The sequence below is a fragment of the Rhinopithecus roxellana genome, chromosome 10, assembly GCF_007565055.1.
Source record: "Rhinopithecus roxellana isolate Shanxi Qingling chromosome 10, ASM756505v1, whole genome shotgun sequence".
Classification (NCBI taxonomy): Eukaryota; Metazoa; Chordata; class Mammalia; order Primates; family Cercopithecidae; genus Rhinopithecus; species Rhinopithecus roxellana.
The window spans coordinates 131,102,510-131,116,056 of NC_044558.1; the positions used below are offsets into that span (position 1 = coordinate 131,102,510).

Sequence of the window (13,547 nt, forward strand, 5' to 3'; positions counted from 1 at the left end):
CCAAATAATAAGCTATAGGCTGCTCCTTCTTCTTACCAGTACAGTACAAAGGGATCATATTTTTTCCCTATTTATAATGTCAAGTCAAAAATTTATTGAAATAGAACGACATTTCAAAGGTGGTATACTAAATAGTTCATGGCTTACAAATCCTAAGATTACTAATTTAACCTTATTTGCTACTGGAACTACTAATCTTTAAGATAGGAGATTTATGTACCCTAAACTGTTTGATAGGGTTACAAACCCTAGATATCTCTAGGGAGTTTTGGGATTAATTTGGATTGGGCTGTCAGAGGTGGCCTCCCTGACAAGTATGGCATTTGAAGAGATTTGAATGAAGTAAACATGTAAATTATATGATTAAAAAAGTATTCCAGGCCATGAGAATAACCAGTACAAATGACCTGATGGTAGAACACTCTCAGCATGTTCCAAGAAACCAAGAAGGACAGCACAATCACGTTTAAAAGATCACTCTAGCAGCTATGTGAAAAATCTACTTGGGGGGATAAACAAAGGAAGTAAGGTGAGCAACATGGTTAGGAGCTTACTGCAGTAGTCTGAGAAATGATGGTGAATTTAGACAAAAATGACGTTGGTCAATTTGACAGATGTTGGACACAAAACGAATATAGATGGATTACTTGTGAGATGTGAAAGAATGAGGATTCCAGGATGTCTCCCAGGTATTAGCCACAGAAAACAGACAAATGGTATCATATTCAGAGGAGGGGAAACTGGGAAAGAATGAGTGGGGAAGATAATTAAAGGATATGTTTTTGAAGTGTGAACTTTGAAGTGCCTATTAGGTATCCATTCGTATTAGTCTGTTCTCACAATGCTAATGAAGACATATCTAAGACTGAGTAGTTTATAAAGGAAAGAAGTTTAATAAACTCACAGTTCCACGTGGCTGGGGAGACCACACAATCATGGCGGAGATGAAGGAAGAGCAATGGGACGTCTTACATGGTGGCAGGCAACAGAGAGCTTGTGCAGGGGAACTCCCCTTTAAAAAACCATCAGATCTCATGAGACTTACTCACTATCATGAGAAGAGCATGGGATACACCCACTCCCATGATTCAATTACCTCCCACTGGGTCCCTCCCACGACATGTGGGAATTATGGGAGCTACAATTCAAGATGAGACTTGGGTGGGGACACAGGCAAACCGTATCACCATTTAAATGGAACTGGGGTATCTGACTCTGAAGATCAGGAGAGACATTTAGGTTGGAGAGACAAATTTTGGAATATTACTTTCAGGGTGACATATAAAACCACTGACCAACTGAGACCGTTTAGAAAGTAAGTGTAGATATGGAAGTCAGATGATGGAGCATTATCACAATTCAGCCTTTTAAGGACGGGCAGAGAATCTACCAAATAAGACTGGGAATAAGAAATAGAAACTTAAAGAGAAAAGCAAAGTGTGGTGTTTTAGAGGCTGTACTGAAAAGCATTACAAAAATATGGGAGTGATCAAATTTTTCAAATGCTGCTGTAAGGTCAAGTATGATGAAGACTGAGAATTTGTCACTTCTAGAATATACTCTTTGTAGAAGAAGCTATCCCAGTTTTTCCTTTTGCTTCTCCTTCAAGGGAAAACTAGGGATAAGCCTAGTGGCATACAGGTGTCCTTAATTCCCTACTCATCTTTTCTTTCCCAATTTATTCACCTGTTTGGCTCTCTTTCCTGAAGAATAATGGTGTTAAATACACACATCCCCGAGAGAGAGAGAGACAGAGAGAGAGAGAGAGAGAGAGAGAGACAGAGAGAGAGAGAGAGAGAGAGAGAGAGAGAGAGACAGAAAGAGAGAGAGAGAGAGAGAGAGAGAGAGAGAGAAGTCAGTTTCTCACTGTTTGTAAGTTACATGAAAATGTATTAGCAAAAGCTCAAAAGAGTAGAAGTTAGTACTCTGTATAGGGAGCTGAAGCAAATTTGCCATATGTTAGAGATGTCTGGAATGTATGTCTTGAATCATGATGTAACTCTGCTCTTCATAGAGTAACTCGTTTTGTTAACATTCTGTTAATTTCAATGGCATTTATTTTTCTGCCTATTTGTTAACTCTTTTCAAAGACAGGAGGTAAAAATTCATTCTAAAGACTTTATGAGTACTCACAGCTATGGCATTTATTTTACCACACTATTGTGTAAATTAAAGTAAAATAAAAAGTGGTTCATTTTGGACCAACATACTGACTTTGGCCAATATTCCCAAATCTTTCTGTTGTTGTTGACTTGCTTTGTTTTGTTTCTACTACTTGAAAATTACATTCCCAGGGTCATATCTAAGCACTGACAGCCCCTATTTTGTTGAGAATATGGAAATATGGACTACAGAGCCTCAGTGAGAAACAGTTCAAGTTTGTCCACAGGTAATTTTGTTTGGGAAGAAGTTGAAAAGTCATGGGAAAAATGACTGTCAGTCTGCCTTCTGGGCCAATCTCAATGATTCCAGAATGGCCATATTTACAACTTGTGAAAAAGCAGCTGCTCCAGACACATGGCAGGTTTGGATAAAATGTTCCCAATGCTGAAGCTCGCTGGTTCTGCGGCTCTGATATTTCAGTTTACATGCAGATCTCTCTTCTTTAGACCATAGCAACACTAACCAAAGCTTAAACAATTATCTAAATAGATTAAATGAACTCAGGATTCACTTCAGAAATCATACTGCAAAGATTGAAGAAGAAACACAGAAATGGGAAAACAGGAAAATAAAAATAATAAAGAAATTTGAGATTCCAGATAAAAAAAGAAAGAAAAAATGTCCTTCCATTAAGTGCATTTTTTAGTTTTTTTTTTTTTTTTTTTTTTTTTTTTGTGAGAAGCTCAAGTCAGGATAAGTTATAAAACCAGGATTACAACTTCTAAACATTGTTATCAGCATCACGTCAACATAGTAATCAGCTTAAAAGCAATACAGACTTTGTTATTTCAAATAGGGTCTCAATAAAAATATTAAAAAGTTCAAAATATCAAAGACATAGAGTAGTTAAAAATCCTATATAAATATAACCTCTCATGTTTGATAAATTCATCCAAAACAGGGGGTCACAGGGCTAGAAAGCACGTATCCAGGGAAAGGGGATTCTGGAGGTTTTATTTAATCATAAGAGTTTGGAGCAATTTATGGAGATAATAAGATCAACAACATAAGGAGAAAAAAATAACAGAAATTGGCAGTTGGGAGTGAGAGAAGAGGAGATACACCATCCTCATCTGACAAGGCAAGTGCCAAGGAACACTTTATACTCGATTGAACAAGAAAAGGGGTTGTAAGTAAAATGAAGTTTAATAGTACCTACTCAATACATTTAAATAATATATAACTGTATCTTGAGGAAGGGGAAAGGAGAGGATATCAGAGTGGCAACAGGGGAGCTAGTAAATCTTCATGTTTCCTGGATCATGGTATTTAAAGTTGGTAAGTCAGAAATAGCACTATCATTAAATTTTTTGATAGAGAAGTAAATACTAGGAGGAAGTCTATCAAAAAATAAAAACTTGAAGATTTTTAAAGTGGCTCCTTCTGAGTAAAAGAAGAGTAAAGCATAGAGAACTGGGTTTGAGATGGTTGCTTTCATTTCTTTTTGGTACTTTCTTAGCCATGTAGCATGTGTTGTATCAATGAAGATGAAAATATATACACCTGTCAATCTGTATCTCTGTCTACAGAGACAGGTTTGCCTAGACAGAGAAATCAGATGAATGACTGGATTTCTACCATTAGGTAACTGCCAGGAGATGTACTGAAAAAAAGAGAGAATACTTAAGGAATTTTAAAGTGGCTCCCTCTGAGTGCAAGGACAGGGCTGCAGGCAGTTATCCTTACGAACCCTTCAGCGCAGGCCACCTGTCTTCTCAAATGGAAGTTACGCATCCAGAAAATACAAAGAAGAAAGTCATCCTTAAAGCTCCTTCTTTATATCTCCATATTTCCTCCTCTTCTAATCTATCTGAATGCCAAGAAATTGTATCCTGTCCAGTTATGATATATAACATTAGTTGGAGCTCAAGGAGTTAATGCATGTCTTTCTCAGGTTGAAATGCTACCTTAACTGCACAGTGTTTATTTTTGGCATTTACAGACTCCAAAAGAGACAAGGTTACTTTGTAATCTCTTTGTGCTCTTGTATGTGTGTAGGGTCTTTCGAGGGGGATAAAATGCCTACCACACTCAGGGAAAGAAATCATAAATCAGCAGGTCAGTCAGGTACATACTATTATTTCACCTTTAACATTATGTTTCAGTACAATATTTCAATGGATTTCTTTCTGCATAATAATTTTTCAAGAATTACCAAAACTCTAATGAGCTCAGAGAACTTTGGTGCCAATAAAATGAAACCTTTATCACAAATTAGTTGAGCCCATGACTGCAACTTAATCATTCAATTGTATATAAGTCAAGTTGTATTTTCACTGTGTAGGAATAAGTTCCCAGGGAAAGAAAACTCATTTTAAAACTTAGGGCCATTAAGCCTTAAATGGTAGAATATTGGTAAAATAAAAATGAACTGGGCCAAAACTCAGGTAACTTGGAATTGAGCCATCGTTCCACAAGAAACAACTTATGTGACACTGGGAAACATTTCTAACCTTACTTAGTTTTAGTTTATAAATGTCAAAATGAGAGATAGATAGGTCTAAATAAAGCCTTTCTAAAAACCTCTTATAGTTCTAAAATCATATGAATATGGAACACTGAACTCACAGATTTTAGTGACTATTACCATGTAAAGTATATTCTTTTTTTTTTTTTCCCTAGAAATTCTCCTCTGGCTGGAAACATTCATGAATTGCTCATCACTGCTCATCACAGAAAGAACACATTTTTCTCTCTAATGACTTTGGCAAAAATGTTTAGCCCATGTACTTGGTAAATACCAGTCACAATCCCACTTAATCTTCAGAGAACCAGGTGTTAGTTAGGTATTATATTTCCTTTTTTATAGATTGGAATAATGAAACTCAGAGGGAGTAAACAATTTTCTCAAGATCACACCGCAGATATCAGATGTGAAGATGCAAAGACTGAGTTCAGGTATATCTTATTCCAGATCACTGTTCTCAATCATTTTTTTAAAAAACTACTCAACATAATTAAAATTGCATTTCATACAGGTAATTATAATCCTATACCACCGAAAGCAACCAAGTTCCTTCCTATATACTATGCAATGCACACTGTCAAACTAAGAATACAAGAGAATGGAAATATTTTCTTGGCTCTGCCCTTAGGTTCAGACAGAATCAGTGACCCAAAGCTATGACTAGTCCTGCACATGCTTACCTTATGAATCAGAAACAATGACAGGAGATTATTAAATACCAATTCTTTGCTTGCAAGAGAACACAATGAACAATAGTTGGAAAAGTTAATCAGATGGGGAAATGGGGTAAATTTTTGGAATCTCTTATAAAAGTTCTAACACTGATGCCCTGGTATGGGAATCATAAAATATACAGTTGAAAAGAAGTACAGTATCTTTAAACTTGCACTTAAAAAGTATCTTAAGTAGATTTCATGATAGAACACATTGTCAGATTAGCCCTATTAGTTGCTATAAAGAACCTTAAATTCCATTAAGTATTATTGAAAAGGGGGAAGAAACTTATAACTAGGACATACTTCTCACACACATGCCCAAAATTATAGAAACCCTGTCCCACCAGAAGCTTCAAGATGAAAGGAAACTTAGGTCTCCAGGAACACTCAATTTGTTGTCATAATGAAAGCTGTGTAGAGGTCACTCAGTCACTTCCTGTAAAACAGTGAATCAGGTCAAGATGAACCACTGGTCCAGGATCTTTATTGGAAACATAAATCAACTGACTATCAATATTAGAAACAGGTTGATTTGATGTGAAAAAGAAAATACAAAATAAAATTGCTAAAAGATGGGGACTGTAGAACAGTCAACAGAATAAGAGGGGAAAAAAAGAGCTTCCCTTCCAAAATAATCTAGAATGATATATTATTCTTAAATATTTAAAAATTTCATCTCATGTATTGATGTGCATTAAAGTCAGCTTGATACAGTAAATTGAAATTTAAAAATTCTCTTTTAAGTCAATCAACAAAAATATTAGAGGGAAATATTCCTGAATAGTAGAAAAATAAGACAAACTTCTTAGTGCTTCTAAAATTAAGAGTCTCATAGAAAAGTGGACATGTTCTTGAGGGAAGATGGATGGTTCTCGTATTTGTAGAGTAAACTGATTTATGATACTGCAAACAATAACAGAAAACATTCTTAATACTTAATGAATTAGGTGGGTCAACCTGGCAGAAGACTGTAACCCTATAAAGTCTTTATAAGGAAGAAATGTAGATTGAGTTTTTAATCCAGTTAGAATTATGTAGTTTTAGAGCTAAGGTTGCTTTTTAAAGAAATATAAATAGTTCATAAAGAACTGAACCTGAGCAATTAAATAAAACTGGTTCACTTGCTGATTCTTATGGCATTTTCTCCAGAGTAAGTTTACCTACCACCAGTTACCTACTACCAGTTAAATGTATCACCACTCTTTTCATCAGAGGTTGAGAAAGATTTTAAAATGTCAAGAGAAACTTGAAATAACCTGGATGTGATGATTAATTTTAGGTGTCAAGCTGTCTGGATTAAGGATTACCTAGCAACCTGGTAAAACATTATGCTGTGGTGTGTTGTGAGGTTGCTTTCTGAGGAGATTAGCACGTGAATCTAAGTGGCCTAGGTGGGGAACATTCACCCTCTCAATGTGGACAGGGACCATCTAATCTTCTGAGGATCCAGAGAGTACAAAAACAGAGAAAAGGTGAATGCATGGATCTGTCTGGTGGGACTGGGATACACTCTTCTTCTGTCCTTAGACATCAACTTCAGGCTCCTTGTCTTTGTACTCCAGGACTTACACTTGCAGCTTCCTGGGTTCTGAGGCCACTGGCCTTGGAGTGAAAGTTTTATCAACAGCTTCCCTGGTTCTGAGGCCTTTGGACTTGGACTGAAAACCATGCCGCCTGCCTCCCAGTGTCTCCAGCTTGCAGAAGGCCTGTTGCAGGACTTAGCCTCCATCATTGGCTCACACCAATCACCCAGTAAGTCCCCTCTCACATATCTATCTATATCTACATCTATATTTATATTTATATCTATCTGTATCATCTATATCTATATCTTCTATTGATTCTGTGACTCTGGGGAACCCTGAGTAATACACCGGGGTATTAGGGTATGTAAATGTTTGTGCATACACACAAACAAACAAACTTGTTCATGCTTTTTAAATCAAATGACATATATTTCAAATGGAATAAAGATGTCTAAATTGACTTCTCCTTTAGCGAGATCTCACAAGAACAATAAGCAAAATGTAGGAAAATATTATCTTCCCTGTCATTTGACATATCCATCAAATGAAAAAAATTGCCCAGCTCTAACTCTTACCAATCGAATCCACACTGCAGATCTGTCTAACCCATTTGATGTATTGGATTCCTTTGCTAAAACTGGACCAAGATAATGTATTTTGTATTCATATATGAAACAAACATTTTAAAGGCATACTTAATTGTGGACTATAAAACACTGCAGTCATCAATACACTACACTCCATCAATATATGCATTGTTTTCTAAGGTCTGGAGCAACAACGGTACAAAACATCTAAGAAAGTACAATCAGGATGAATAAGTTAGTATGTTTATTTCTACAAGGTATCAAGGAACTGTATTAAAAAAAGTAGATCAAAATTCTAGATGAGTATTTTCAAATGTCAAATAAGATAATATACAGTAAATTATTTTGTGAGCATTCAATTATATATCCATTTTTAATTAAAATAAATCTTAAAATATTTGTTATACACTCCAATTGCCTTTTGTGATAGCAGATTCTATATTTACTAGTCTTTATCCTTCCCTATGCTTCCATGAAAAATGAGGCAGTAGGAAGAAGGAGAAAAGGAAAGAAAAAACATTCTAAAATGAAATATGGCAATGATTTATGTGGTGGGAAAATTAGTCTGTTCTACATTTTTAATGTCCTATTTCTATATATTCCACCACATCAGAGCTTTCCATAATTGTTTGAACAATCTCAGAGTAGACTCAATAATTCAAATATGTTGTTACTTTCTAACTGTTAAGTGTTTATAAGACTTCTCCAAAGTAACAATTGACAAAATATATTTCAGAACTATACTTTACTGAATATACTGGAAGCTGTGAAAATGAATTTCTTTCAGGTTATCAGTCTTGCTCAGTACTTATTTGTTGCCTGAAAGGGTTTTGACTCTGTCAGTTTCATTTATCTGCACTAACCCTAGAAAGAAGACAAATATATTTATATATCTCAATATCTCAATGTTTCCCTCAAATTACTTTCAGTGTGACTTTATTTCCTTTAGGGACTTTTTCTTTTCCCACTCTGAAATAGTAGAGGCTGGCTGCTTAACACTTGGATCAAATAGAAATTCTACGCTTTTAAAATTCTCATACTCCACACAAGTTCTATTATAGTCAGAAAACTTTGCTTCTTATCCTAAGCTCTACCAGTTTCTAATTGTGTGGTCTTGGGCATGTTGTTAAACTTGGCCTTTGCTCTCTGGAATATAGTTCCTATAGTTATAGAATTTCTAGAACATATCATTTTTAAGTGCTTTTCATTAAAAATGTTCTGACTTATAAATTATAGTACTTCATGCTCTGAAGCAAGAATCCATCTATTTCAACTTTCTGTCATTATGACAGGGCTTAAAATCCACATTGTGAATGTAGTGGTCATAATTGTGGAATAATTCCTAAGAAAGCACTGAAGGTGTTGGCTAATCTAATTGGTCAGAACAGTTTATTGAGCTTTACACACATTTACAATAGGAGTTGAAATCTATTTTTGCCATTCTGTATAACCAAGGACTGATTTCAGTATCACAGAAATTATAAAAATCTAAAACTATTGGTACACTTGTCAAATTGCAGTGAAATCAAGTGACTACCACGTTGCTGATTATGGAATTACCTTACTTAGAATAGGAAAGTGCCATAACAATATTAATATCTATGTTTTGATAATTAAAAAAAAATTAAATGCAGGTAACCAGCTACCATCGACTAAAGTCAGTGTACTTTGAACAACATGAAGTTCAATGAACAGTTTTAAACCACTGAAATGAATAATCAAACTTCAGATATGAATGGATTGTAACATGTTAGAAATGTGCTGATCATAATTACAGTTAAGGAGGGGAAAGGTCCCTGGCTGGAACATCTTACTGAACTTCCACTGTCTCACTGAAGCTATCTACAGGTCATTAAAATCCCAGGTAGAATAAGAAAGAAGGAACAGTGACAGGTCCGTTAAATCCATCGAAACTACGTGTGCCTGACTCAAATAGATACAATGGGAGAAATCTGGATGGCAAAGAAGTTAAAACAAGATTAATACAAGAGTGAAATAATTTTGACACATTTGCTTCCTGTCATTTATGATATTTACACTTAATAAAATATGTTGGATCTCAAGATATAATTTCAAGAGAATCATGAATTTCTCTCCAGATTAGCATACTGCAAAGCTAACAGTTGCCTCCAGATGGATGATGTTACATGGGGTTGGATTCACAGCTCCACGAATTAGGTTCCTTGATAGTCACAGCAAGTGAGTACTGAGCACTTACTAGGTGCCCTGACACTATGCTAAGGCTCTTTATCCATGATTTCCTTTAATCCTCAAAAATCTCTATATGAAGTAAGTGCTGTTGAGAAAGCAAACTGTCAGAAGGGAAACAAAGCTGAACTTTTGTCAAAGTTTATGACACTAGCAAGTGGTGGAAACAAGACATCACTGGAAACTTTTTTTCTTTTTGTTACCAATACAGCTGCTGCCTCCTGTATTGATGCTCCTTATCATTGCAAATTTCCAAATAACGAAAATATGGAGGTCCTACAGCCTTCAGGCTTGTTTTCTCCAGGCAAAACCACAGGTAAATCAACTTCAACACCAAATTATTACCATCCCTGTGTTTCACCTTTATCACACATGGCTCTCCGGCATACAATAATAAAGTTCTCCCTGGCACTACTTCTCTAACTGAAAACCTAGGTACCTTTCTGCTTTGGTTCCCTGCACTTACCCAGTTAAGAACACTTATAGACACAATTTAACATTAAAATATAGATAAAATGAAACTTTTATCTACAATCATTTCTTCTTAGCATAAGATGAAAATAACTGTTAGTTTGCTTAGATTGAAGCTCCCTGACACAGTAGGGCCTGTGACTGACAGACACCATTTGCAAGATTCGCATGGCAGAGGAGGTGCTATGTCATGAATTAGCCTGAAAGTCATTTTATTTTGGAGGTCATTTCAGTTAGATATTTAAGGATAAGAAACAGAAAATATTTTTTTAAAATTGTAAGTATATTGAAATTATGATTTCTGACCTGGATCTGTTGCTGGAGCAAATTGATTTTGTGTTGTTGCTGCAGAAGCTGCTGCTGTTGTCTTGCAATCTGTGAAGAAATTGCACATGAGAAATTTACAAGTATATTGGAGTCCGGGAGGGAAGTTACTAATGTTCTGTTTCTCAAAGTTTGATTTGACACTGATTAAGATGATGAAAATAGATGTGTCTGTGCTCTGAAATTTTCCACAATTCATCCTAAGATCAAGGAAGATATTTAGTCTTTAGGAACAGTTATGTTTCTTTTAGCCTAAAACAAATGAAGTCTAAGATACTAGGACAGTGATCAATCCCAGAAAGAATGTCTGATTTTCAAACATTCCTCTTTCTGGTGATAAATTAAGAAAGGTGCTGCTTCTGACATTTTCAGCCTTTCACTATGACAGAGTGCTTCACAAATGGGGAGGGGGAGGTTTAAGACTGAGGAGTTCAGAGTAGCACAAAGTATTGCAAGACACTGTATTTATTAGTAAAGTTTTTGTATTTTTTTGTTTGTAGGTAAATAATTTTCTTATTACTGCCTCTCACAAACCCCTAACCAACAATTCAATGCATACTATTGTGGTTTCTGCTTCCCTGTCTCTACCAAAATGATTCTTAAGAAGGTTGCCAATCACATCCATTATTTTAAAATTCTGAAGCGTTTTTCAGTCATCACCTTTTGACCTCATTAGAATTCAACACTCAAATGCTTTCCCCTGATCAGGAACTTTATCTGTTGCCTTCTGTGACATCATCATACTTTCCTGGTTTCATCTTTGCCTCTCATGTCTTCTCCTTCTTAGTCACCTTTAATGGCTCTTTCCAGACATTAAATGTTATAATTCTCTGATACTCAATTTTAGACTCTGTTCTTTTCCTTTGTACTTACTTCCATATGTAAGCCAAGTGCTTCTAAATTTGCTTCTCTAGTCTAGACCTTTGTTTTAAGCATCAGGTCCATTTATTGAGAGACTTATTCAAAGGAACCTCAAGTTCAACAAGCCCCAAACTAAATTTGAGATTTAGCCTTCCATATAGTCATCTTAAGTATTTCCTAACTTAGAGAACAGGACAATCACTTCCCACTCCCACTGTTATTTGCATTTATGACACCCTCTACATTTACTTAATATTATGTCCATGCTATGACTTTATATTTGTTGTTAACATATTTCTGTCTCCTAGGGAGAAGTCCATAAATTCAGTGAGGGTAGAGGCCATGTATATTTTACTCACTGTTCTCAGTAAGTCCATTATAAAAGCAATGCTGAATGGATATCTGATAAGAATGCATGAATAGATGAAATGAAAATTGCAAATATTTCATCACATGGGATAGGATGTAACTTCTAACATCTTGAAACTTATCAGTCTCTTATAAATAAGTTCTAGATCTCATTCTCATCAAGTAATAGTCACTAACATTTTTATTTTTTTAAAAATCTCTTAACCTCTATACCTGAAAGTCAAAAACTCAGGAAAAAACTCACACATCACCGTGAATAAAATAACCCATGTGATAAGGATGAGTCTACATGGCTGCACAAAAAAAATTATTTCCCTATGGATGTTGGTATAATTATAATTATTTTAATGCTTTAATTTTATCTTTGGAATATAGTAAAAAAAATACATTTTTTTCTTTCTTCTTTTTTTTTTCTTTTTTTTTTTTTTTTTTTTGAGACAGAGTTTTGCTCTTGTTGCCCAGGCTGCAGTGCAATGGCGTGATCTCGGCTCACTGCAACCTCCGCTTCCTGGGTTCAAGCAATTCTCCTGCCTCAGCCTCCCGAGTAGCTGGGATTACAGGCATCCACCACCATGCCTGGTTAATTTTTTTGTACTTTTACTAGAGACAGGGTTTCACCATGGTGGCCAGGCTGGTCTTGAACTCTGACCTCATGTGATCCACTCACCTCGGCCTCCTAAAGTGCTGGGATTACAGGCGTGAGCCACCATGCCCGACTCACAATTTCTTTTTTTTTTTCTGAAGAAAGTGGTAAAAGAGACAGTAGAAGGAAGATTACCTTTCTCATTAACTCTAGTTCCTTCCTCCCACATATCAATATTTCAATTGCTTTTTGCTCCTGCTCCCTATAGTCAATCACAGACCAGCATCCTGAGAGTACTTTTTAAAATATGAGTCCACTTTGGGAGGCTGAGGTGGGCAGACTGCGAGGTCAGGAGCTCGAGACCAGCCTGGCCAATATAGTGAAGCCCCGTCTCTACTGAAAATATGAAAAATGAGCCAGGCATGGTGGAGGGCGTCTGTAATCCTAGCTACTCAGGAGGCTGAGGTAGAATCTCTTGAACCCAGGAGGCGGAGGTTGTAGTGAGCCAAGATCATGCCATTGCACTCTAGCCCAGGCGACAGTGTGAGACTCTGTCTCAAAAAAAAAAAAAAAAACCACCATATATATATATTTATATATGTAAAACATATAAATATATATGGTTTATATATATATATATAAAATATATAAATATATATAAATATATCATGTCATGCTATTCATCTTTCCAAAACACTTCTCTCTCACTCAGCAAAAAGCCGGTGTGAATATAATGCCTGCAAGGCCGTATATGTTTTGGCCTCCTGCTACCTCTCTGATTTCATCTCCTCCCCTTTCACCTCATGCTTGCCACATTGCATTCCTAACTGCCTCTTGTACACACCAAGGATGTTCCTGCCTCCCAAGGATACTCCTGCTTCTCGGCCTTTGTACTTACATTTCACTCTGTCTGGAATACTCTGCCTAGACAGCCCCATGGCTCACTCCCACACCTCCGACAGGTTTCTGCTCACATGTTCTCAGTCAATAATGTCTTCCCTGAGCATCCATTTTAAAAGAACATATTCCCATAGATAATACCCTCATCCCCAGTGCTCTACTTAATTTTTCAACATAATACTTATCAACATATAGTTTACTGGTTTATGTATTGTCTACCCCTCTCAGCTAGATTTCAGTACACAAGGGATTTTTGTCTGTTTTATCCCCCTACTCGACTCCCACTAACTAGAACAAAACCTGGCACCAAATTGGTGGTCAATGAATATTTATCTACTAGATGAATGTGGAATGGAGCTCAGAATCTGAGGG

General features: G+C 36.0%; 1 protein-coding gene across 1 annotated transcript in view; it reads right to left on the reverse strand.

Moving 5' to 3' along the window:
* SOX5 (SRY-box transcription factor 5) overlaps positions 1–13,547 on the reverse strand; it is a 694,017-nt gene that overhangs the window by 195,090 nt on the left and 485,380 nt on the right. Inside the window, exon 6 of the mRNA XM_030939629.1 lies at positions 10,445–10,513. Coding sequence (XP_030795489.1) covers positions 10,445–10,513 — 69 coding nt within the window. The remainder of the gene's footprint in view (positions 1–10,444; positions 10,514–13,547) is intronic.